At 35.5% G+C, this 26,168-nt stretch overlaps 2 protein-coding genes across 2 annotated transcripts in view; one reads left to right on the plus strand and one right to left on the minus strand.

The window, feature by feature from the left end:
• Positions 1 to 26,168, plus strand: part of BTRC (beta-transducin repeat containing E3 ubiquitin protein ligase) — a 196,836-nt gene that overhangs the window by 5,244 nt on the left and 165,424 nt on the right. The gene's annotated exons all lie outside the window — the stretch shown is intronic.
• On the minus strand, positions 24,348 to 24,830 carry LOC123238131 (cytosolic iron-sulfur assembly component 2A-like). The gene is given in 1 exon segment (XM_044665503.1): positions 24,348 to 24,830. A coding segment is annotated over 1 exon segment (483 nt).

Below are 26,168 nucleotides of genomic sequence, written 5' to 3' on the forward strand. Positions count from 1 at the left end.
GGGGGGGGGGGGGAGGGGAGGGGAGGAAAGGAGTGGGACTGTGGAATGGGAAAAGTGTTCTTAGATCTCCTTGCTCATCAGAGAGTATGGGATATATTCTTTGTTACATATTTCTTTAACTTTGTGTCATGCTAGACTTGTGTTGTAAAGTGTTAGGTCAGTTTTGGCATTTGAGGCTTTTAATCTCACTGCTCTTGCTATCCCATGCACAAAACTTCAGAAGTTGATATCAGACTTTGTAGTTATTGCTGAGGAATGATAATGAAAAAAGAGTACAGATAGATTTTATCTGAGTTTACCAATTAGTCTTTAGGAAATCTATACTATTTACATGAGTTTCTAATTTTTTGAAAATTGAATTTGGAATACTATCAGCCCTACCGACATTCTTTGAGTGAGTAGTTGCTATTTTCAGTGTTGTTTCTTAGAATACAGTAACAATAACTATAAATTAAAATAACACTAACTTAGTAGATAAAAAGGCTGAAACATTTTTGTTTTGTTTCGAAGAATGCATTCTAATTGATTTGTAACATTTGATGAAAGTTCATTTGATGGGAACTTATGCTTTTACTCATTGCAATTAAAAATTCTTTAAGAACATAGAAATCAGTTGATAACATCTAAAAGTCTTTATTTAGCAAATATAGAGTAGTGAACAGAATACTTATATTTACAGTGAGAGGATATGGAAGTCCTGTCTCTTTTACTTACTACCTATTTGACTTTGGGCAATCTTGAACTCGAGTTTTCCCATCTGTTTACAGAAAAGGGACTGAACTAAATGAACTCTCAGGCCTCTTTCATTTCCAAATCTATGAGCCTATGATCCATTTTATTTTTACTTTACAAGGCAGAATTATTTATATACACATATGACCAACTCATAGTTTTTAAAGTTGGAAAGTTAGTAGTCATTTAGTTTCTGTTTTCTCCTTAAAGGATAGAATCTTTCTATCAACTTAAGACATTTTTATCAGATTTATGGAATAATATAATTTACAGATCACAAACACATATTATGAGATCATCTACTTCAGACAGCAGTCTAAGAACATTCTCTATTACTTGGTCTCAGTTCTATACCAAGGGATAGGTCCTGTTAAATTGTGGCACCTGAATTAAGTTAAACTTATAAATATGAACTAGAGTTGACCACACCTTACTTTATACCTGTCATGGTGCCTAATACTGTTAAATCGAGTCAACTTCCCACAGGGATAATAAACTCTTTGGACATGTACTCAACTTCTGATAACTTTCCTTTTGGCACTACCAGCCATTGTGAGTTTTGTCTGAAAGGAAACTCAAGTGATCACCAAGATGTAGAATAGAGACATTTTAAATACTACAGCAGAGAACCCAGATCTAGAAATTTAGTATTCAGTTGAGATCTGTAGCAGTCTTTTACATGAATCTGGGTAAGTCAACTTCTTTGACCTCATTTCTCATTATGAGGTCTTTGTTTACTTGTACTAACTTTGGAGCTCTCAATTATTCTGTGTTTACAAAATCTTAAAGGATGCGAATATAATAGATAAGAACTTAGTCACCAATGTTATGCATACTAAAACTAGAGGGAGCATTCCATAGAAAAATTGAAGACTTGTCTTCAAATTCTTGCCCTGTTAGCTACTGTGGAACCTTGGGCAAGTCCTTCTTTGAGCCTCAATGCCACTATGTGTAAAGTAGAGATTTAGATTAAATCTTTAAGGTATCTTCCAGCTCTGACATCTTATAGTTCCTAAGGTGTCACCTTGAGAAATGCATAGGACTTGACACATAGTAAGTGCTTAATAAATACTTGTTGACTTGAGTAGAAGGAGAATTTTAAGACAGATGAAAGAAAATTTCACACCATTAAGTTTCACTTCAAAATAATTAAAATGCAAATAGATGCAAGAAATGTTTAGATAAATTTATGAGTGATAGATCTGTAATGTGTAGTTTAGGACTGTTAAATCCTAGTAGTTAGTATTGTTAAAATCTGTAATCTAATGAAGTTAAGGCCACGAACAACCACCTTCCTGACTCCAGGTCCAACACACTATTCATTAGGCTACCTAGTAGCCTCCAATTCTCTGCACTGGATAATCAGGTTTATTCTCTCTTCCCTCATTCCTTTCCCCAAATTATAAATTATTTTAAACCATTTTTGTACAGATATTATAGTTTCCATATTTTAATAGTTAAATTTTAATTTAAGAGCTACAATTTTAATATTGAAAATTTTGCCTCCAAAGGTTAAAAAATGAAATTGACAATTTTACACAAATTTAAAGCTATGAATATAGTTTTTTTTAGAGATTAATTACAAGAAAACTTTATCTGTACTCCTGATATTGAATTGGATGTAACTTATCTGAGGTCTAGACAGATGTTTAACTTTTCTCCCTTTATGAAAGGTTTGCCACACGAATGGTTTAAAGTTTATAAAGTGCATGTTTAACCTAGTTAAGGAAACATTGTTTTAAAGCACTTTAGAAGTACTAGTTTATAGCAAACCAATAATGGTTTTATTAGAAATCATTTTTTGATCAGAGCAGATTTTACAATTTGGAGGGGGGGAGCCCTTCAAGAAAGATATAACAGTGCTGGAAGAGATAGAGAGAAGAACAGTTGACATAGGAGTGTGTGATCATCCATTTAGAGCTGGAAGGGATCTTGGAGGTCATAGAATCTGTCTTTGAGGCCTCGTCACCCCCTTTATTTTATAGATGAGGATGGAGCAACCCTTTAATGTTTATGTGATTTGGGTCACACAGCTAAGCATATGTGCCTAAGGTAAGACTTGAAAATGATAAAAGAAACAGAAGCCTGGCTCAGTAGGACAAACTTACTAAAAGTTAGACTTGGAAAGACAGGCCAAGAAAAGATAAGAATGACTTTTTAAAAATTGTGCACATTATGAATAAGATGAATGTGAAGTTCACTAAATCCCTAAACATTGAACTGGAAATATTACTTGAAGCTTGAATGAAGTCATTTTAGGTCAAGTATATATGATTAGGGTACTAGGTAATGCAGACTGAAAATATAAAGAAACTTAAGAAAATTTTAGATAAATTTGAAGTTAAGCTCTAATGGCTTATTAAGTAAGTTGGGAATTTTTGTAACCTTTGTAGGTTGCGGCCCTAAAAAGCAATCATACATTTCAAAGCTACATAATATCTTTAGTTCCATTATCAGAGAGAATACTAAAACTAGAAGATTTCTGCTGTGCTTTTTTCCATAAATGATAGGTACCATTGTTTAGGATTCTTTGTATTCTTAGTGTACAGTAATTTGCATATACTGGGTGCCAACTACTTTGGAAAAGCAATAGTGGTTACATTTTGTAACAGTAGTGGTACTTCATGTATGCTTTTACTGACATCAACCTGACTTTCCTTGACCAGATAAAACTAGATTGAGCTGGTTTCCTCAACTAAGTTATTTTTCTGTCAGTAGGGTACCAGATGTCATGCCATATACACAACTTTTCATTGTTTTTAATTATTTGGTTTTTAAGAATAGATATTACTCCAAGGAGACATGCAAAAGTTGTAGCTTTTAAAGAGCACACTGCAGTGACTGTTGTAGATATTACAGCAGCCTTTCAGGGATTAGTGACATTCAAAGTGAAATAAGAATCAGTTGCTTGAGATTGTAAAGGAAAGGAGAATGCAGAGGAAAGTACTGCAGAATATGAAAAACAATTCCAAGAACCCAAACCGTTGTTGCAAACAGCCTAATTAGTCCTCAGAAAATAAGCAATAGAGGGACTTGATAGCTGGAAGGCTTGTTACTGCTTTCTCTAACATACTCCAGGGTTTGTACTATCTTGCCTTTGACCAGTGTTCGTTCTTCATAGCAGTGGTTAGCTATTTGTTTCTAAACCTACTATTCTTCCAACTTGAGGGTTGGCAAAGAGTAATTTTTACTTAGGAAACTCACTTTTTTATTTAAGGCTATGCCAAAATTGTTGTCAGGTGACTGTAATATCTAGACATCTTCATCAGACTAAAATTTTTTTTGTCAGAATATTTTGGGTATTCTATATCTCCATTGGTCTGGAAGTCATGTCTTCTTTAAGGGAATGATGATCTGAGTTAATTGAAAAGCAAAAATATTCTAGAATTACAGAAATTCCCAAAGGGAGCTCCAGCATCATGAACTTGTACCATACCTCATGTAATGAAATGTTAAGAAATTTAACCATAAGTTGAAAATAAACAGTTTTCTGTGGCAAGAGAACCAAACTGATTTAAATGCCTTTGAAAACTCATGGCCTGTAATTAAGGATAGACTTGGAAAAATGAACTGTTCATCAAAAAGTACACTTATTATCCAGTATGTTAAGCGTGGTTTTATAACGATGAATTAAAGAATATATCAAAATCTTATGAACCCTTACAATCTCCCCTCCAGTTTCCTGCTCCCAAAATTGGAGGAGAAAAGAAAAGACTAACTTTTATAATAAATGTTCATAATCAAGCAAATACTAAGAGATGTTAAAAAAAATAGTTGTAGTTAAAGGGTATAATTCATGTTAAGAAGCTTTTTTAAAGATGTAAAAAGTTGTAAAATTTGTTCTTTTCCAATTATATTCATCTGCCCTAGTTAATCTATCTGCATAACAGTGTTTTGTAGATGTCAATAAATGTATTGAATAAATGATCTAGTATGTCTTTTTGTTGTCATTACTAGTTTAAGATGCTTTTTGTGATGAAAATAACTAGTTTAGGTATGTCTTTACCCCTTTTTGTTTAGCTTTCATTTTCATTAGTCTGAATTAGTGAAATTGATTATGATGTCCAGAGATTAAGGGAATTGAAAGACTCCCTCTTTTTTTTTTCTTTTAAAATTTAAGAAATTCTGAGCTTAGCAAAAATACAACAAATAAGCATTTCTACAAAGTTGATTGTACATGAAACCTCAAATCTATTTCTTACCTTGCTTTTCCCTTTTAAGTATATAATAAATTTATTGTGTAATTTCTTTCAAAAGGCGTCATGATTGTTTCCTTCTTATCTTCCCTTCTGTTCTATTTAAAAAATATTCCTTAGTGACCCTCTTTTATTTTTATTTGGCAACTCTACCATTTCTATTTCTCTGCCCCAAAAATAAAAAAATGGGAAGGTGAAGATGGGCAAAAACCCTTGTAGCAAATATGCATAGTCAAGCAAAACAAAAATGCTTTGTTCATGGCCACAGCATACATCTTGTTATGCACAAAATTTCTTTGCAAGGTAAAAAAGTAAGTTGAAATTTAAGCAAATGATTAAAAATCACCAAAGATCAATCCTCAGCCATCTTGTTTCTTTTCTGGCTACTCCTGTGTAGGAGTCTTTTCTATCTACGATGGTTGAGGATGTACCAAGAGATCAAGAAATTTTCAAACATTTGAGAAATTTCTCTCTCCTTAGACTACTAACATCATAGTAATAAGACTTCCTCCTAGCTTCTTACTTGAAGAGTCCCTCTCTTCCTTTGAAATGCAACTCAAGTAACTTCTACAAAAAGTCTTTCTGATTCCCTCCGAAACTAATGACTTCCCTTCTCAAACTACTTCCTATTTCATTACTTTGTTTTTATATTTATATTTATTCTGTATAAGTTTGTATGTGTCCTTGTTTTCTTTTTTGCTCGAATATAAGCTTTTTTGTGGGTTAGAATTGTTTCATTTATTTGTTTCCTGAGGGCTTAACACACAGTATCTGGTAGGTGCTTAATTAATACTTGTTGATTGATCATCAAAAATCATGAAATTAGTCAACCTTACTGATTGCCTTTTTTATTCACTTGCTTGATTTATGTTCACCGCTTACTGTGTCTTTTAAATAAATTTGACAAATATTGGGATATCGAGTCACATTTTCCCTACTTTTTGTAGTTTTCATTTACTATCCAGATTTTTTTTCATTACTAAAGTGGAAAAAATGTGTAACAGAAACGGCTCTCTTTCATAAACTTATATCCTCCAAAATGTTTAAAAATACTTATGCATTATTTAAAAATTTTAGTTATGTTCAGAAATATGAGTAGAAGAGATTATTTTTCTTTGTTAGAAGTCAAGATCACTAAGAGTTTTATTCATACGAGTCCAATCTTACTATAATAAATAACCTCTGAAACAACAGTTGTCATTATTACAAATCTTTTTGTAAAATAAAAGGATTTCTAAATTTTAGTTATATGCAAACAGTATATGATACATAGCCCTTCAGTGTATTTTACCAAAACTCCACCTTTATGGATGAAGCCTAGAAAAATACAAGTACATGTCAAGGCTTAAAAACTTGGTCTTCACTGTAACTTTTGAATAATTACTGACATGACCATGAAGAATAACAGCTTTCAGGAACTGATGCAATGTATACTTTCTTAGCCATTCAGGGAAAAGATTTTTTCCTTAGTTGGCAGTATAAATTTCTTTAGCATTTGAAGAACTCTACAGGGCATGGTGCAAGATTTTAAAGATACCATTGTTATCCACTCTAACAAGAAAAAATGAGAAAGTTGACTATGGTACCTCTCTGGGTCTTTATCTGGCACAAACCTCTTTAGTTCTTTTTTTAGTGACTGTTATCTTGGGCACTGTGTAGTACTGTAGCTCCTTGAAGTCAGAGACCTTGTTTTACTGATTTTGTATCTTCCCTAGTGTCAAGAATAGAAGAGCATTTTGTACATTGTGGGATCTTTAGTTCAATTCCACAGATATCTTAAGTGCCCATTGTATATAAGGCCCTGTAGATGCAAAGAGTCAAAAATAGTGCCTACCCTTGATGAGTTTACATTCTACTGGTGGATTACACATATGCAAATAGAAGAAAAGGCAATTGTAGTATGTATGTATGTGTATATACTGTATGTATGTAAATAAAATACACAGTGAATATGTATAGACATACACAGAGAATATGCTATAAAGTAATTTAAGGAGGGAAGAAAGCACTAATGATCAAGGGGTAGAGGGTGGAAAAAGAAGTTCGTAGAGGGAGTGGTACCTGAACTGAGCCTTGAAAGAATAAAGATTCTGAAAGGCAGAGACAAGAGAAGTGCATTATAAGCATAGAGTACACAGATAAAGATAGCATGGGTTAGGGCAATGACATAGAGTCACAGGGTCATAGATTGAGAACTGGTAGGTAACTTAGAAATCAAGCTTAGAGAAACTTAGTGACTTGCCCAAGGTAGTAAATAGCTAAATTAGAATTTTAACTCAGGTTCTCTGTCTTCTTAGGAAGGATAGGAAATATCCTTAGGAAAATAATCTTAGGAAGATTATTTTGGTACCTTTGTGGAGGATGAATAGGTGAGCAGGGAGACATTGGAAGCAGAAAGACTTAATTGATTATCAGTCTAGTCCAAGAGGTGATGAGGGCATCTTCTAGGGTGGTGACTATGATGAAAAGGGGAGATATAATTGCTATAACTTAGCAAAGATGTGGATAAGACAGAGGGAAGACCCAAGAATGGTATCAGTATTATTAACCTGACTAACAAGGAGGATGATAATGACCTTAACAGAAATAAGGAGACTTAGGGAGAGAGTGAGGATTTAGGGCAATATGAGTTCCATTATAGATATGTTTGAGAGATGCCAGTGAGAAATTGAGGTGGAAATGTTCAATAGGCAACTCAATATATTAGACAATCATCTGTGTAGAAATAATTGAACCAAAGGGAGCAGATGAGATCACCAAAGGAGATTATCAGCATAAAGCCTTTGAGGGAATAACCTTGCTTAGGGGGGCATGGATAATTGAGCCAGCAAGGGTGCTAGAGTAGGCGATCATACATCTGAAAGGGGATTGAATTGAATCTGTTTTGCAATCAGATAGTGATGTTTTTCAACATCTTAAAGCTATTTCTATTATGGTATGATTGATAAGGTGTGAATGTGAATAAATTAATTCCTTATAATTTTTGGAGTAAAGACCAGTTATAAGTTATAGACTTTATCCCATTAAAACTTCTGTTCAGTTATTATTAAAGGTATTATAAAGAGTGAAATACTGATTTTCAGTTGTTTGTGAAACTTTCATCTCAGTGGATTCTGAGTGTCGTCAGAAGTTATAAAAATAATCACCCCAGGATTTCAGTGTATGGTTTCAGTTCAGCAATATGCTATTGAAGTGTGTGCATGCATGTGTGTTTCTATGCATTCACAAGCACCCACACATGGACACACATCAAACATACCCTTGACTTTGAACTATGTTGCGTAATTGACTTATATAGCCTCACCAGCAAGGATCCCTAACCTTTTTCATGTTATGGACCCCTTTGGTAGTCTTGTGAAGCCTATATTTTTAAATAACATAAAATAAAATTCATAGGATTATGAAGGAAAACAATTATATTGAAATATAGTTATAAAATGTTTTAGCTGACACCGGGTTGAAAACCCAGTAATAAATTTGATAAAGGCCAGAGTTAAATTATATTGTAGAAACCCTACACCAGGGGTTGGCAACGTATGGCTCTCAAGCCATATCTGGCTCTTTTGAGGGCCAGATATGGCTCTTTCTGCAGGAACCATAAAGTCAATTTTTTTCAGGCGCTCTTACAGGAGCGCACACTGTGAGCACTGTACGCTCTCACAAAATTACATTTTAAAAAATGTGGTGTTTATGGCTCTCACAGCCAAAAAAGTTGCCAACCCCTGCCCTACACAAAGTCAGAATTTTCACATCTCCCTCTCCATTATGTCACTTTGATGTCATCAATCAGTGACCTGGAGGTCAAAAACCACTGAGATGTGCAGGTATAGACAAAGTGACATAATGGAGAGAGATTCCTTTTACACAATAAGATATATAAAACTGAAGAACGACATTGAGGTTCTTTGGTTAGGCAGCACATTTTCTAATTAAGCAATAATTATCATTGAAGTGTTATAGTAAATCAAAAAGGCAGACAGATTGAGAAGAGGTATTATTTATTAAGCTTAATAATAAAGTCTATAGCAGTGGTATTCTCTAAACTGTTTCCTGACTGTTGATCTATGGCAAAGATTTGCCTATCTAGACGGTATAAATTTAAAAAACGGATTCCTAACTCTTTGTCTTGCACCTTCTACCTTGGACTTTCATTTGACTCTTGATTCTCATTCTTGAAAAACTAAGTCAGCCACTGTAGAAGGGAAAACTGTCCAAGTTAGAGAATTCATCTACTTTACCATTCTAGTTTTAGAAACAGTACTTTAAATTTCCAAGTGATGGAGAGATAATGGACCTGTTCAAATACCCCGTCAGCAACTCAACCCAGTCCTACTGATCATTAGTTGGCCCAGCAGCACATCTGACAATACAGACTCAGAATGTAGGCACTTTACCAACACTGAAATAGTACTCCTCTAAAAGCCTTTTGGGGTGGGTGTGTTTGGTTTTGAAAGCATGTGCAGATTATTGTTTTTCTCCAAAGTTAGACTACTTCACATACAGGGAAAGATAAGCTCAAAGTATTGTAAATATTTCCTGGATTGGGCTTAAGTGGATGGCAGGAAAATGACCAGAGCACACCAATGGGCAAAGTTCTATGGAGGGACAGGATAAGGCTTTTTGAGCAGACTTTAGGCTGACTTCAAGTCCACATCTGAGAGGCAGATAGCAATAGGACAGTGACCATGAAAGTGTGGCATGCCCTTTTTAAATACAGGTTTAGACCATGATAATCTTCTAAAAAAGAGGTCAGAAACACTTGATACAAAGAAATGAGATGAATGTACAAATTCTTGACAAATTTATGAAGTACATTCATGATTATTTCAAGGTTTTGATATGAAAGAATTTGTATATTTACCTGAAGTTTTGTGTAGCCATTCCTAAACTTTTTCTTTTATTGCTCTGCATAATCCTGTTTGGTTATAAACTTCCCTCCCAGATTATAAATTCTTTAATGACAGGGTTCTAATCATAATTATTTCTGTATCCTCCTCCAATGTCAGAATAGCATTTTATATATAGTAGGGAGTCAATAAGGGGTTGTCCATTTCCCCAAAATTACCTCATATGTATTTTATATGTATTTATACATGAACTTCTAAGTCCTTTTCTCCCCCATATAGAATAGAATATAAACTCCTTGAAGGCAGAGAGTATATTTTGATTTTTATCATTGTATCCCTTGACATTGTGCCTAAAATGTAGCAACTGCTTAATAAATGCTAAATGAATGAACTCAATACTTAATTCAATGAGTATGTATTGAAGCCCTGCTTTGTACAAGGAGCTATATTCTTTCCACACCTCAATTCACTTTGTCTATATTGTTTCGTATAGAAAAATTGAAAATGAGTATGTTTCCATTTAGGATACTGTTGAAGTAGTTCTATGAGAGATGTTTTGAAGACTCTTTTTAACAAGTCTATGGTAGTGACCTGATAATTGTGTTGGCTTTATTTTGAAATGTTCTGAGAGCTTGTCAGCAAAATATGAAGTAGGCCTTGTGGCAGTGAAAGATGGAAAAGAGTGACTTAACAACATTTATTTGGTCCTGGTGGCCTTGATTTTGTTCTATAATGATCGAGCTTTGAGGCTTTGAATAAAGGAAGCAAAAATATAAAGATGAGAAAAAGTTATACATTACTTTTTAAAAATGTGTTTTTAAGGTGAAATACCACCCTCATCAAGAGTAAATTATTACTATAGTATTTTGAACTTAGCTTTAAGATCATTAAAATGATTTTGAATCTTGTTACAGGGAAGTTTATCTAGAGAAAAAGAAGGTATGGGTTCAGATTTCTTTAGAAAGCTTTTTTTAACTAACCCCACCAAAGATATCTTAAATTTTAAAGAGACAAATTTATCACTGACTTAAGGCTTAACATGCCAAATATAATAAACATGAATTTTAGACCAAATATGTGAAAGATTTGTATTTTTTATGTTCTTAATATACACTCTAGTCCCTTTGAAAATCAGTATATTTGGTACATTCATACTCAAAATATGGAGCATAATCTCAATATTTTAAATTATTATAGAGGTTTATAGTTGTATGTTTGTCTTAATGACATATTTGTCTATTGTATTTCACTCTTATATTTTAAGGATCTATACCTTCATCATTGTGAGTATTCTGTGAATAACTCTTAGATATTTAGCAGATTGTGTTTGAAAAAGCTATTATTTTTGGAAAAAGTCACTGTCTCACATTCACTCTAGTGATGAGCATCTCCAAATTTAGCTAGGCTGGTCCTCAAGATAACAACTGCTGTTAATCTGTAGGTCTACTTTTCCAACTTATTTAGACGTTCTAGACAGTTTGTGCTCTGCTAGATAGTCTTTGAGAACCCAGATCCATCTCCGTTCTTTTAAAGGAGTCATTGACTAGGTAGAACTTGGGAAGAGAGGTATTGGTTGTAGCTGTGAATTATTGGATATTGAGACATTGGTCAGGAATATAGCCCTTAGTTAAAATAACATGCCATAGTAGGTGATGGACTTTATGAATCAGGAAGACCAGAGTTCTAATCTTTTATACTTATAGCTATGTGACTCTAAGCAATCTCTCTGAGCTTCAGTTTTTTCTTCTGTAAAATGAGAGTTAGACTTGGCCTCCAAAGTCCCTTCCAATGTGATTCCTAATAATAATTACATTATGAAATGAGACTAAGGTTCTCAAAATCCTATCTAGTTAACTTAATTTGATTCACTCTAATATAGTTTGGGAAAGATAATTTTCAGTCAGAAAAAAATCAATGTATTACTAAAATTTATTTAAACAAATTATAGATAATTAGTTGTAATAACAGTAAATGATCTCATTCTCATTCTTTTTTTCTGACCTTTCTCTAGCCTTTAAGTTTATGATCATTGACATGATATTCTTTTGCATGTTAGCAGGTAGAAATAGATTTTTTTATTTAAAAATCTTTTTTGTTGATTTCTTTTGTTTATTGCAAAATATATCCTTCCTCTTCCCTCTCCAGAGAGCCATTCCTAATCACAAGGAATTTCTTAAAAGGAGGAGGAGGAAGAAAAGACAGGTTGGCACAACTGACCAACTCTTGGCTTCCTCTTATTGTTTATGTACTTTTCCATACCCATAGTCTTACCACTTCTCCAAAGAAGGAGAGAAGGAATTAAACCAATCAGATGACTTAGAAAAAAAGCAGCCCATGTCTTTAAAGGTTCTTCATACCTATCCATATTCATGCATTAGAGTTTGAAAAACAAAGTGGATAACAAGTATTTTGTTAGTGAATTGGAAAATGGAAACTTTTTCTCCAGTTTGTATCACTTGATTCTAAGCAGTCATCTAAATCTGATGCTTACTTATGCTATTTAACTCATTCCTGTGTGCACATGCTATTGGATATTTAAAAATTACAGGAGTTTTATGTTGTAGCTTGCCCTTGGCCAGCTTTAAAAATCTTTTATGACATTTCAAGATTCTTAAGTGTTTTAAGATAAAATCTTGTGAATTAAAAAAATGTATGTATACATACAATCACCGCCAGACATTAATCACTTGTTGATGAATTGTGGAAATTGTTCATTTCCTCATTTGGACCCATATTTCTTTCATTGTGTTGTGAATAATGTAGCTTATCCATTACCATGTTGGTTTTGCTTCACCATTTTTCTTTGATGAAAAGGAGGGTTCTTTTTTGGAGGGGAAATATTGGGAGAAAGAGGTATATTGGTAAATATGTTGTGGAAAGAATAAAAAATATCAATAAAACTTTTTAAAATGTAGCTACAGTATATAAGTACATATTGTATGATCAACTGAGATGTTGATTAAATGTCTTATAAATTATACTATATAAGATTGCATAGGATAGTAGATATATTTTTTCCAAAGAAGCTGCTTCAAATGGTTCTGTTAAGTGTACGAATGTTTCTGATGATTATCTTTTTAATTAAAATGAGAAATCTTTGTTTAAAGTGGCATTCGTTTTTTACGGCCTGTTACAGTCTCCGTAACAATCATTTCTTAAGTCTGAACGTTTTATTTCCAGGAATCCATTTATATAAAACTATGTTTAGACTTAATTAAGGAACGATTCTTACAAAGCTTGTAAATAGCCAGGAAAAAAGGGACCGAAAATAAAACTGACATTCACACTTAACAAAATGATTGTTACAAGGTATGTAATATGCTATAAAAATACAATAAAGCCCTTTTTATAAGAGTTCATATTTTTCTATCCTTGTTTTCAAAGGTATTTAAGAAAAATATCAAATCTCTACAAAGTGACATCTGTTTTGCTGAATGGACTAGTGACAAATTCAGTTGTCTTTAATTGATAACACAAAGAGCTACTATACCTGTTGTGTTCATCTGAATTGTGTCTAAAGTATTTTATGATCAGATTGTGTTGAATTTAGACTTTGACATTATATCACAAAGAAAGAACTATACTAGGAATTAGAAGAACTACATTTTCATTCTGGCTCTTCCAAGAAAACTAGTCATGTTACATTGGGCAAAGATATTTCTCTTTAAAGCCTTAATTTCTTGACTTAAAAAATACAGATTATAAAACATGTTGATTTTATGACAAACTATGATTCAATGTAATAAACATTTATTTGATATTTATATATAAAATTTATTGGTCAGTCAACAAATATTTATTATGTGCAAGTTACTATGTATGTTAAGTACTAAGAAAATACAGAGCAAAAAAAAGGCAGTCCTTTTCCTTGAAAATTTTTCATTTTAGTGGAAGGCTACAACATATACATATATAGAAAAGTAATTATAAAGTAATTTAAGGGGTATATGTGGAGAAAACTAACAAAGAAGGCAGATGGCTTGGGAAAGACCCCTGTAGATGGTGAGATATTCAAGGAAGCTAAGGATTCCTAGAGGCTGAGGGGAAAATGCATTCTTAACCTGGGGGATAGGCAGCTTCCACCAGAAGAGTAGAGTTGGGAGATGGGGCCATAGGATTTAGAACTGGAAGGGATCTTAAAGACTATCTAGTCCAGTAATAGTGAACCTTTTAGAGACTATGCCATGCCCCCTTCCAAGACCCTGTGCCACAGGATCCCACCCCTATCCCCCACCATCTTACCCCAGAGAGGTGAGGAAGCACTCCCATTGGGATGCTGGACAGAGGGGCGGATGAAGTGAGGACATTTATGGAGAGGGGGAGGAGAGTGGCCTGAATGCTCTGTTCCTCTCCCAACTCTGCTGTATGTGAAGCACTCCCGTGGGGCTGCAGGGCAGAGGGACGAGTGAAGTGAAAAAAATGTCCTCAGCACAGTGGAGAGGGGGAAGGGGGCAGCTCCCCTGAGTCCCTCTACCTTTCTAATAATGAACTCTGGTAGGCAATGGCTCATGTGCCCACAGAGAGGGCTCTGCGTGCCTTTTTTGGCACATGTACCATAGGTTCACCATCATGGATCTAGTCTAATCCCCTTATTTTGCAGATGAGGAAATTGAGGTCCAGGGAGGGAAAATAACTTGGCTAAGGTCATATAGGTAGTAAGTAAACAGCAGAGCCAAGTACTCTGATTCTAAATCCATTGTTTTTTTCAATGTACAATGCTGCCTATCCCGTTTCCCTCTTTAAGTGTTCTGTTCATCTTAGATTTCAACTATTGTGTCTCATTCACAAATCAGAGGGGAAAATATCTCATATGTTCTTCTTGGTTCAGGAATCATGCTAACTAGACATGGGACACTTCAAGAGGGGTAGGGAGAGAATCAGAAGGGCAGCTATCCTTTTGGACTCTCATATTTTTGTTTTCAATCCTGTCACATCTCAGAAAATTTACTGTCCTGCAAATAAGCAATTTGAGTGGGTCATGATAGATATTTCAGTGGTGGGCAGCTCCAACAAAAACCTGAAATTCACACCAAACTGAATAATGATAAAAAGAAATCCAGTGAGAGAGGGCATCTAGGTGGCTCAATAGGTTGAGAGCCAGGCCTAGAAACTAGAGATCCTGGGCTGAAATCTGGCTTCAGGCACTTCTTAGCTGTATGATTCTGGGCAACTCACTTAATATCCATTGCCTAACCCTTCCACTCTTCTGCATTGGAACCAATACACAGTATTGATTATAAGGGGGAAAGTAAGGGTTAGAAAAAAAGAAAAGAAATCTAGTGAGAACCTTTAGAAACTTTCTATACCAGAACTGTGCAAAAAAGTCAGCCAGGAGCCCATGATTAATAGAAAAGGAGATTTGCAACAAAACTAGAATTTTTATAGGCCAACAAGCGTGTAACTTCCAAGCACACAGACTATCCAGAGAAGGTGTAACTACGATGCCCTTTGCTCTGTCTCTGGAGGTATAAAGAGTGGAGGGTTCCCTCAGGAAAGCCTTAGTGTCAGAAAGTAATAAGGCTGCTGGAAAACCTGCAGGGGAGATCTTGGAAACATTGGAAATTTTGTCAGAGCTCAAATCAGGACAACTTTGATTCATTGGTTCTTTGTACTCTCTCCTGAGATGCCATAGAGGGATCTATAGACCCAACACTTTGGACCTTGAAGATCTCTAACCCTGGGAAGTAAGTCAACACAGGAACCCAAATGACCCAGGTGAGATCTAGTAAGGCCAACAACCCCATTCAAAAAAATCAAAGAAGGGGACAAACAAAGACTAACTGGAACAAAACTTCAATTCAGGAGCTATGGCTAAAGAGAAATCAAAGAAGATAACAACCAGTATAAAAAAATTATTGTATATTTAGAGATGCTCAAAAATCCAGCCTAGGAGGAAGTAACTCCATAACTATAAGCAGAGACTCAAAGGGAAAAACACAGATTTTCCATAACATTACATGGGTGTCTAGAAAAAAATAGAGTAAGAAATTAAAAAAAAAAAGTTCTTGAGGAAAGAATTTGAAGGAGAATAAATAACTCAGAAGAAAAAATAACAAACCTTGCAATAGACTTCCTGAAGATTACACTAGCATAGACAGAAGTCATTGATTTTACAAAACAAAAATATGAGAAAATCAAAAGACATCCCCCCCAAAATCTTAACATATTCACTGAAAGAAAAGTGACTAAGAAAACTGACTTGGAAAATAGGTCAAGGAAAGATAGTTTTTTTAAATTAATTTTTTAATGTTTTCCATGGTTACATGATTCATGCTCTTTTTTTTTTTTTTTTAAACCCTTACCTTCTGTCTTGGTATTGGTTCTAAGACAGAAGAGTGGTAAGGGATAGGCAATGGGGGTTAAGTGACTTGCCCAGGGTCACACAGCTAAGAAGTATCTGAGGTCATATTTGAACCCAGGACCTCCCGTCTCTAGGCCTGGCTCTCAATCCACTGAGCTACTCAGCTGCCCCCATGTTTCATGTTCCAAGGAAAGATAATTTAAGAATGATTGGACTCTCTGAAAACTATGATTTTTAAAAAAATCTCTGAAAAACCATTTTTAAAAAAAACCAAACTAACCTGGCTACTATATTTCAAGAAAGCATAAATAAGAACTGCTCACATCTAGTAAAACCAAAGGGCAACGTGAAGATAGAATCCATCACTCACTTTCTTCAAAACATTCAAAAAAAAAAAAGTCATGGGAATGAATGTCTGAGTCAAAATCCCAAATTTTAAAATCAAATAAAAAATATTGTAAGTATTCAAGAAGGAGGAGTTCAGATACCAAATATCAACAGTCAGAATCACACAAGAACTAATAGTTTCTACTGTAAAGGAGAGAAGAATTTGAAATGCAGAATTATATGAAGCAAAAGATATAGGCTTACAACCAAGAAAAACTTACCCAGCAAAGCTGAGTATAATCCTGCAGGGTGAAGAAAATGGATCTTTAATGGATTTGAGGACTTTGAAGCATTCCTGTTGAAAAGACTAGAGCTGGGTGGGAACTTTGAAGTGTAAGCATGAGTCAAGAGAAATCTAGAAAAATTAATTTATTTGAGCATTTGGAAGGAGCGATCGCATGATATATATTAGTTTTAACATTTTTGTTTCACTAATAAATAATCAAAAACTTTGTCCCTCTTTCCTGCCCCTCCTCTTGAGAAGGTAGGTAAATATGATAGATGATATACTACTGTCAATGTTCTGATATATGAAGAAGAAACAAATGTTTTTAAAGAGTGCCAAAAAAATAAAATAAGAAAAATAGAGAGGGGCAGCTGGGTAGCTCAGTGGAGTGAGAGTCAGGCCTAGAGACAGGAGGTCCTAGGTTCAAACCCAGCCTCAGCCACTTCCCAGCTGTGTGACCCTGGGCAAGTCACTTGACCCCCATTGCCCACCCTTACCAATCTTCCACCTATGAGACAATACACCGAAGTACAAGGGTTTTAAAAAAAAAATAGAGGACCTTGGGGTGGATCAGTTCTGTTCAGCAGATTTAAAGAGAGGTAAGAAAAGGAAGTGTAAAAAGAATATATTCTTATAGAAAGGAAGAAGAGGGTGGAAGCTACTATTTCTTTTAATTGGGGTATGAGAAGAACATTCCAAAATGGAGGAGGCTATGGGGAGGGGGAAGCATCAGACAAACTTCACTCTTATTTAAACTGGACAAAGGAGTGTTGAGTATGGAGGAGCACACACACACAGATTGGTATGGAAATATGCCAGACTCAGAATCAGGAGGAGGAGGTGTCATTAATAAGGACGATAATACTGAGGAGGGAATAGTCACAAGCAAAATAAACTTCTTGATATTCAGGAACAGAAATTAAAAGGGTAGAAAACAGCAAAGAATAGGAAACTAAAAGAGATACCTATCAGTTAGGCAGTAGCTGAACAAACTGTAGTATGTTTTACATCCTGTCTAGTTGTCTATACAAGCCACCTACTCTACTCTCTCTTTTCTCTCCAACAGGTTAGCATCTTTTGTGTGGGACTTTCTGACCCATGTGTATCTGGTTCCTAAGGAAGTTAATCTTACCAACTTTGAAACTCTGTCCTGGGGCTGAGCCAATTCAAATGAATACAAACCTGCCTAGCCATATGATAATCCATATCTAGTGACTCCAGGCAAACTGTGTTTTATAGTTCTGTCCATAAAAGCCATTTTGCTTTGGAAAGAGTATGTCTGTAGATTCTCCTCTGAATAAACTCATCATCTCTATGGCTCCACAGACCAAAATTCCCTGCTTAGGCCTTTATTCCCCTATGTATTGTCTCCCTTTACTGGAATATAAATTCCTTGAGGGCAGAACTTGTTTCACTTCCTTTATTTTTATTCCTAGTGCTTACTTAGCACAGTCCCTGGCACTCATTAAGTTCTTTCATAAATGCTTTTTCATTCATTCATCTATTGTTTGATGTTTTGGAGTATCTTAAAAGTTCTGTCTTGTAACTGGTCTGTGGGTTGACCTATTTTGTTTTATGTTTGAATCATTGCTTGAGGTGAGGTAGAGTGGGATTTGAAAAAGAGGGAAGGAACTTGCTCAGGGTCATACAAGTAGTATGTGACACACATTATCATAGGACCATAGAATTAGTTAGATGGGACCTCAGATGTCATCAAGTTCATTCCCCTCACTTTACAAGAAAGTTGGGGTCTAGAGAAGGTAAATGACATGCCCTTGGCCACACAGATAGTTAATGGGAATTTAATTCAGATCCTCTGATTCCAAATCCAGTGTGTTTTTTATGGTATATGTATTTAACATTGACTTCATAATTGTGGTCCTCAGCTTTTAGGATGGACTTTGCCTTAAGTTACTTTGCCTAGCATCTTCCTAGGATTTCCCCTGGTATCTGCCCCTGTGTGTCTATGAAACATTTAGAAGGGCAAAACCACAGAAATAGTCTTGGCCTAATCCAAAAGGAGATAGAGTATCAGCAGGTCAGGTCCATTTCCCCAGTAAGAGTAAGGCCAAACAGGGTAAATGCAAATTTTCTGCTCTTGGTTAAAGAGCTACACTGTGGGAGAGTAATTTGATATTTTCAGCCTAGCTCCAAAGAGTAGGACAAGCAGCAGTGGTGCTGGAGTAGCAAAACTGGAGTTACAAAGGAGCAAATGCTGACTAGATGTTCAGAAAAGCACCCCAATCATTAGAACTGGCAAAAAGTGTAAAGGGCTACCTCATTAAGGTAGTGAGTTGCCTATCATTGGAGATCTTTGCATGACTACTAGATGGTTACTTGCCAGTGAGTGATATTGCATAAATTTCTGTACATGTATGAGTTGGAATATGTGATCACTGAATCTAATTTTTCTTGTACCTCTGAGATTTTCTCAAACCATCCTATTTCTCTTTGCTTTACTCTAATTTTAGACAATAACTGAATCATCTTTTGGCCATAGTAGCTGAGTAAAATTGGCTTCCCATACTTCTTCAAGAATCAGTTTAAATCCTACCTTTTGCAATAGGCCTTTCCTCATTACTTCCTACCCTTAACTGCCTTCCCTCCAAGATTACCTCCCATTGATGTTGCATACATCTTATATGTACAAATATATTTGATTGTTGTTTCTCCTTCATTGGGATGTGAGCTCTTTATGAGGCTGGAAATGTTTTTGCCTTTTCTTATATGTTCTCAGGGTTTAACATAGGGCCTGGTACATGGCAAGCCCCTAAATGATTATTTGATGACTAATTGATCTTAAATTCTTTAGGTGTCATCAATATTACATGAATAATCATTGTAGAAATCTTAAGGTTTTGAAAGCATTTTAATGTACATTTATCTCATTTGATTTTTACAACAACCCTGTAAGTTGGATACTACAAGTATTATCATCCCTGTTTTGTAGATGAGGCTGAGGCATACAGAAATATGATGACTTGGCCACTTAGGCTGTAAGTCTTGTAAGATCACATTTGAGGCCTGACATCTTGATTTTCAAGCCAGCACATTTTTCATTCTCAAATGCAGATATTAGCAGTTATCATTAGTGTTTTGTCTTTTTTTTTCCATTTAGCTATTTAAAAATTGTATCTTTTATTTATGTGATTTAAGGCATGTGTCTCATTTTTATCTTTAATAAAAAGTATGTTTAAAATACTATTTAAAAATTTGGATTTAATTCTTTAAAGTTTCCTGGCACATAGTAGATGGTCCCCTCTCAATGTCTGATTGGAGAAAGTGAAAGGTGCATATCAGAGAGCCCCTCCTAGATCCTCAATTTAAGGAGTGGGCCCAGGTCAGATACCAGATCACTTCCCTCCTGGACTACTTCATTGTCTCCAGAAACTCATCTTGAAACATCAAATTGGCTTTGAAATTCATATATCCTCAATATCCCCCTGGACTCTTCCCTTTCTGGCTATAGGACTTCATCATGCTCTAACACTGGGTAAACTCTCTCCTCCCCAGACTCTCTCTTTTCTCTTTATGTGTTCTCTTCCCTCATTAGATTGTAAGCTTCTTGGGTTCAGGAACTGTCTTTTCCCTGTCTTGGTGTTCCTAGCACTTAGGACAGTGCCTGTCACACAGTAGGTGCTTAATAAATGTTTATTGACTAACTAATAAATGCTTGATAAATTGAATAACAAATTGAATGGAGACCATTTTTTGTACTTTTGTCTATTTTAATATTTGATTCCCAGACCAAGTCACAGCCTTATGAACTTTGTATTATAATTTTTGTCTGTCTTATTTTGCCAACCAAGCCATTAGTTTCTTTTTTACATCTTATTTTTATTGATCTTTTGTTTTTAAGATGTCTTCATTTCCAAATATATCTCTCTCCAATACTCTATCCATTGAGCCAACCCATGTAAAAATTTTAAAAAGACAAAAAAAAAGCTAAGCAAACAAACCAACAAACTAACCGTATCTGATAGTATATAATCTCCACCTTTAGTCTCCTACCTCTTTAAAAGAGGGGAGATAAACATTTTTGTGGCTCTCATCATGACCAAACTGGTTGTTAGTCAGACAACAAGCATTTATTAAGCACCAATATGTAACCGTAAGAGGAAAAGAAATGCTTGGTTTCAAGGAGCTCACAGTCTAATGGGAGAGAAAATATACCAGCAAATATGCACAAACAGGGTATACAGTGTACCGAATAAATTGGAGATAATCTTAAAGTAGACTGGAGAAGGCTTCTTACTGAAGTTGAGACTTTAAGGAATCAGGGATGCAGAAAGTTCTAGGCTTTGGGGACAGCCAGCGAAAATGCTAGGAATTGAGAGGTGGAATGTCATGTTTGAGGAACAACAAAGAGGCCTATGTCTCTGGATCTTAGAGTACATGCAGTGGGATAAGATGTGAGAAAACTAGAAAGATTGGAAGGGACCAGGTTATGAAAAAGCTTTAAAAGCCAAACAGGATTTCCATTTATATTTGATTCTGTAAGTAATAGAGAGCCACTGGAATTTACTGAACAAGGAGTGTGTCATAGTCAAAGCTATGATTAAGAAAGATCAGTTTGATAGCTGTGATATAGGAAAAGATGAGGCAAGAGGAGACCAATCCACAGGCTATTGCAGTGACTAGAGTCATGAAGTGTAGAGGACCCTCCTTCCCTTGTTAAGTGTCAGTGTCAGAAGAGAGGAGGAGGCATGTGGAGAGATGTTAGAAATGCCAGGACATGGCAGCTGTGTAGATATAGGAAATGAAAAAGACATCAAGAGGAATTAAGGATGATGCCTTGGTTGTGAGCCTGGATTATTGGGAGGATTGGTGGTACTCACAGTTGTAATAAGAAAGGGAATGTTTGGGGTGAAGATAAGAGAGTTTAGTTTTGGACATGTTGAAGTTAAGATGTCTGTAGGATTTCTGATTTGAATGGTAAAAAGTTGGTGATGCAAGTAATATTCTATCAGCTTCATTTTAAAAAATCTATAACACTATTGTAGTCATTATGTATGTTCTTTTTTTGATTCCACTTTAGACTATATCTGTTCATATTAATCATCTGATGCTTCTTGGAATTTTTCATTTCTTTTATCATGATAATTGTCCATTACATTCCTGTACCACAATATATTTAATAGTTTCCCAAGCATTTGGCATCTCTTTTGTTGCCAATTCTTTGCTACCACAAAAAAGTGCTACTTTGACTATTTTGGTGTATATGACATCTTTTCCTTTTTTTCCTGTCTTTAACCTACCAGCAGTGGGATTTCTTGATTAAAAGATATAGACAGTCTTCTTTTTTTTTTTTTTAAACCCTTACCTTCCATCTTGGAATCAATACTGTGTATTGGCTCAAAGGCAGAAGAGCAGTAAGGGATAGACAAGGGGTGTTAAGTGACTTGCCCAGGGTCACACAGCTGGGAAGTGTCTGAGGCTAGATTTGAACCTAGGACCTCCTGTCTCTAGGCTTGGTTCTTGATCCACTGAGCTGCCCCCAGTCTTCCTTTTTTTAACAGCATTTGGTTAATAATTGAAGGGACAACAGCTTTTTTCCTATGTGCATGTTCCCCATGATATAGGTATGGAAAAGAGTAGATAAGGTAATGGGCTACCTCTTAATTGATTATCACCAGTTAAATATGTCTTGAGACGTTCAAGGGAGGGGCTGAATAATGAGTTCCTAAAAATCTGTTAAGCTGCCTGACCCATTTCAGGTTTTCCTTTTCCTCAAGAGAGCAGTGGAGATCTATATCACTTTATCAGTTATGAGGCTGCTAATAAATAAACTTATATTCTTGTGCGCCCCCCCCCCCCAAATAAAAAGGATATAGACATTTTGTAGACTATTAGCATGGGGTCTTCTTTTTAAAGAACTTTATCTTAGACCTGTCTTGCATATAGAGGGACAATATTGTATAGTGTGGAAAGAGTAGTTTACTCTAGATTTAAGTTGCAACTCTGCCTTTACCATCAGTTTTGTGAGATAGTATTTTATAAAATCTAAAGGCATGATGTAAATATTGGTTGCCATTATAATGATTGTTTGAATTGAATTGAGTTAGCTTACTTAATTTTTTGATTTGCCAGACCTTTTCTGACTTTCTTAGCATTTCAGTGTTCTTCTGCTACTTCCAGTTCACTAGAATAGATACGGAATTATTATAGAGGATAAAGAAATATGAAATTCATATTGGTGAATTCTGGCATCTTTCATAATATTTGATAAATACTATTGTGGAAAGAAGTTATTGAGACATTTGATTAATCTTTAGAGATCTCTAGTATATTTTCCTTTTTCTGGTGTTTTGGCCCTTGATTACTGTGGTTAAGAATTGACTGTATTATGGAATACAAAATCATAAAGATAGGCCACTTTGAAAAATTTCATTTATACCATTTGGCTCTTGAATTTGCTCTACATAGCTGAATATAATATAGAACTCAGTTTAGTGGTCAGTATAGGTTTAAGTACTTAAGTAATGACCCCCTTCAAATACTACATTTTCAGCAACTTGACTCCATTAAGCATGTGCAATTAAGAAAGCAAATGGCAAATTTGCTAACACAGCAATGAAATATTTTCATTTTAGACATAGAAAGCAAAATTTGACTTGTTTTTTTTGCCCTCCCCCCCCCAATAGAAATACTATAAACACCAGAGAGAATAGGATGACCTTAATATTTGCTTCCCAGACTAAATCACAGCCTTGAAGCAGTTATTTCCTACTGAATAAAAAGTTTAATTTCACGCCCTGATTAGTGCTAGTACGTGCAGGTGGATATTTATTTTATGCAGCTTAACTGATCTGCTTTTGCAAATTACTTGCCAGTCAGCAGGGCTATAATTTCTTATGAGTAGTTGGTGGTAAATTATAGTTCTCATTAGTATAGTATAAAAAAAAATTGTGTGAGGAGGTGGGGGTTGAAATTAGCCATCAAGCTTTAACCAGGCCAGAATTTTTCTAATGGCTTTATTGAGAGATGCACAAATTTATCACCACCTCAAAACACTACATGAAACAGTTTAAAAAAGAAAAAACGATTGTTTTCAAGTGACTTGAAAATCCACTCAGAACCAAATGTTTAAAGATCAGATTATTAAAGTGTTAAGAAGAGGTAGCTGGATAGCTCAGTAGATTGAGAGCCAGGCCTAGAGATGGGAGGTCCTAGGTTCAAATCTGGCCTCAGACACTTAGCTGTGTAACCCTGGGCAAGTCACTTAACCTCCATTGCCTAGCCTTTACTGCTCTTCTGCCTTAGAACCAATACACAGTATTGCTTCTTTTTTTTTTTTAATTATAAGAATCATCTGCATTTTATTTCTATTTTACAGAGTAATGATTGAAGCCTGATTTGTCTGTATACAGTATGGCTAGTTGATCTGCAAAGGAACACTGGTATCAGAAAGGGCATCTGAAAAATAATCTTGCATCTCATCCACAGTAGCTAGAAAATATTCATCTGTCCAATCACCAAATGTGATAAAACCTGAGAACATTAACATTAACATAATAGTTTTGTTTGGGAAATGGTCTTTTAAAAAAGTGCTTGGAGGTACAAATTGTCCAAGTAATAAACAAAAGGGTTTTCTAGTTAACAAAGAGTTAAACAAATGTATCAAATGATTATAATTTGGTGACTTTCAGAAAAAGCTGCTAATCAGGCTCAATGACGCACTGTTCAACGATTTCCCGTAAGTTGGGGTTCTCCATTGCAGCTGCTACTCTCTCTTTGTCATTTATTTGTTTATTTATATCTTCTTCTGTGGAATGGGTTCCTTCAGAAATGTAGATTTCCAACTTATGTTTGAAAGGCAAACACCTCTGAAGCTTTACTCCTAAGCAAAGCCCAATAAGAGTGGCCAGAGAGCTATGAGGTACCGTGGGTGTGAACCTGATAATAACCAGATAATCTTCTTCATGTATCTCCTTAACTTCCACACAACTTTCTGTTACCACTTCCAGTTCTTCTAAAGTATTGGGCTTCTCTGGGTCCCGGATAGGTCGAATTATATCGTAAACCTCTAGCGCTTTCTCTTCCATGATCCGGGGCTGCTAGGCAGCTCCCTGCTCAGAGCGGCCAGAGAGCCATAGGACTCTGCTCAGTGCCCAGGAAAGCAGCCCGGACACTTGCTCCATGCTCCCACTCTGCCATCCCTGGCGTCGGTCCCACCCAAGCCACAGTCTTTCCACCATCCCAGATGAGGGATTTCAATTTCCTGGTCCTAAGGCGGTGAAGCAAGAAAACCTAAGGGTCGTGGAGAGGGGAGAATGGAGGTTTGGGCGTGCTAAGGACACAGGGAACAGTTCTACCCACAGTATTGATTCTAAGAGGGAAGGTAAGGGCTTTTAAATAAAGTGTTGAGAGAAGGAAGGTTTTTCTAGTAATAGTAAAACTGGAGATATTACAGCAAATATTGGATAGGAATAGGACTAAAATGTAAATATGCCTAGGATATGATTTGGAAATGAAACCGTGAAGATTTTGATACTTAGAGAATTGAATTAATGATACTTCTTGGATTGGAACTAATGAAGTTGTTTTTCTTGAAATCTACATAAATTGGAAATAAGTATGAAATGAACAACTACTGGAAGCAAAAAACTAACCTCCCCAAATAAGTGGGCCACTTATTTACCTTCTTCCTTCCACCACCATTGGTTGAGGGAAATGTCCTCCAATAGAAGTGTAGTGAACATATTCTAGTCTCACTCTGAGGCCTCTTCATCTCTCCTTCAGGGTTTGAAGAGAGCCTTTGAAGAACAGAGGGAGTGGGGAGCTTGGGGAGGTTCTCTTTTTTTATTGCCATTAGCTTAAGCCCCTACCAGTTGTATTCCTTTCACAGTTGAGTACCAGTGATTAGTATCTCAATTCCATTTTACCACTTAACATCAGTTAGTTTTTACAGAAGAATATTCACCTCAAACATAGCAAGAACAAAAGGGCATCTTCCTTATATTGCTTCAGTCTCTGGGGAGAGTGGGCTCACTTAGCAGTTTTTGTATGACTTTGGTCCCACCAAGTTTATGTCCAGTTATAGCATGACTGCTGGTTGAATATCTATCTCAGCTCTCTTTGGGCTGGGTTTGGAAAGTTGCACCTTGTTCCTCAGGGCATTGATATTGGGTTAGTTACATAACATAACATGGACTACTGGAGGATCCTGATCTTTTGAAAGCCACCAATTTGGAGCCACCAAACTTTAATCTCCTTTATCTAAAATAGAAATGAACATGTTATCATATGTTGATCCAAGGCCTCTTTTCCTTATAGTATTCTTTCTCATCAGACATGCTCAGAAAAAGAAATGAACAGTTTGAAAGCTAACAGTTGAATAGAATGAGACCATGGATTTTGAGGCCTATCTGAATGTACCCTAAGTTATATTTCCTTAACTCTAGCCAAAGAGGCTGTCCATCACATGGTTATCAAACCAGAACCATTTACAGAATGGCTACATATGCCCTAAAATCTTT

This window comes from Gracilinanus agilis, chromosome 2 (genome assembly GCF_016433145.1).
Source record: "Gracilinanus agilis isolate LMUSP501 chromosome 2, AgileGrace, whole genome shotgun sequence".
In the NCBI taxonomy this organism is placed as follows: domain Eukaryota; kingdom Metazoa; phylum Chordata; class Mammalia; order Didelphimorphia; family Didelphidae; genus Gracilinanus; species Gracilinanus agilis.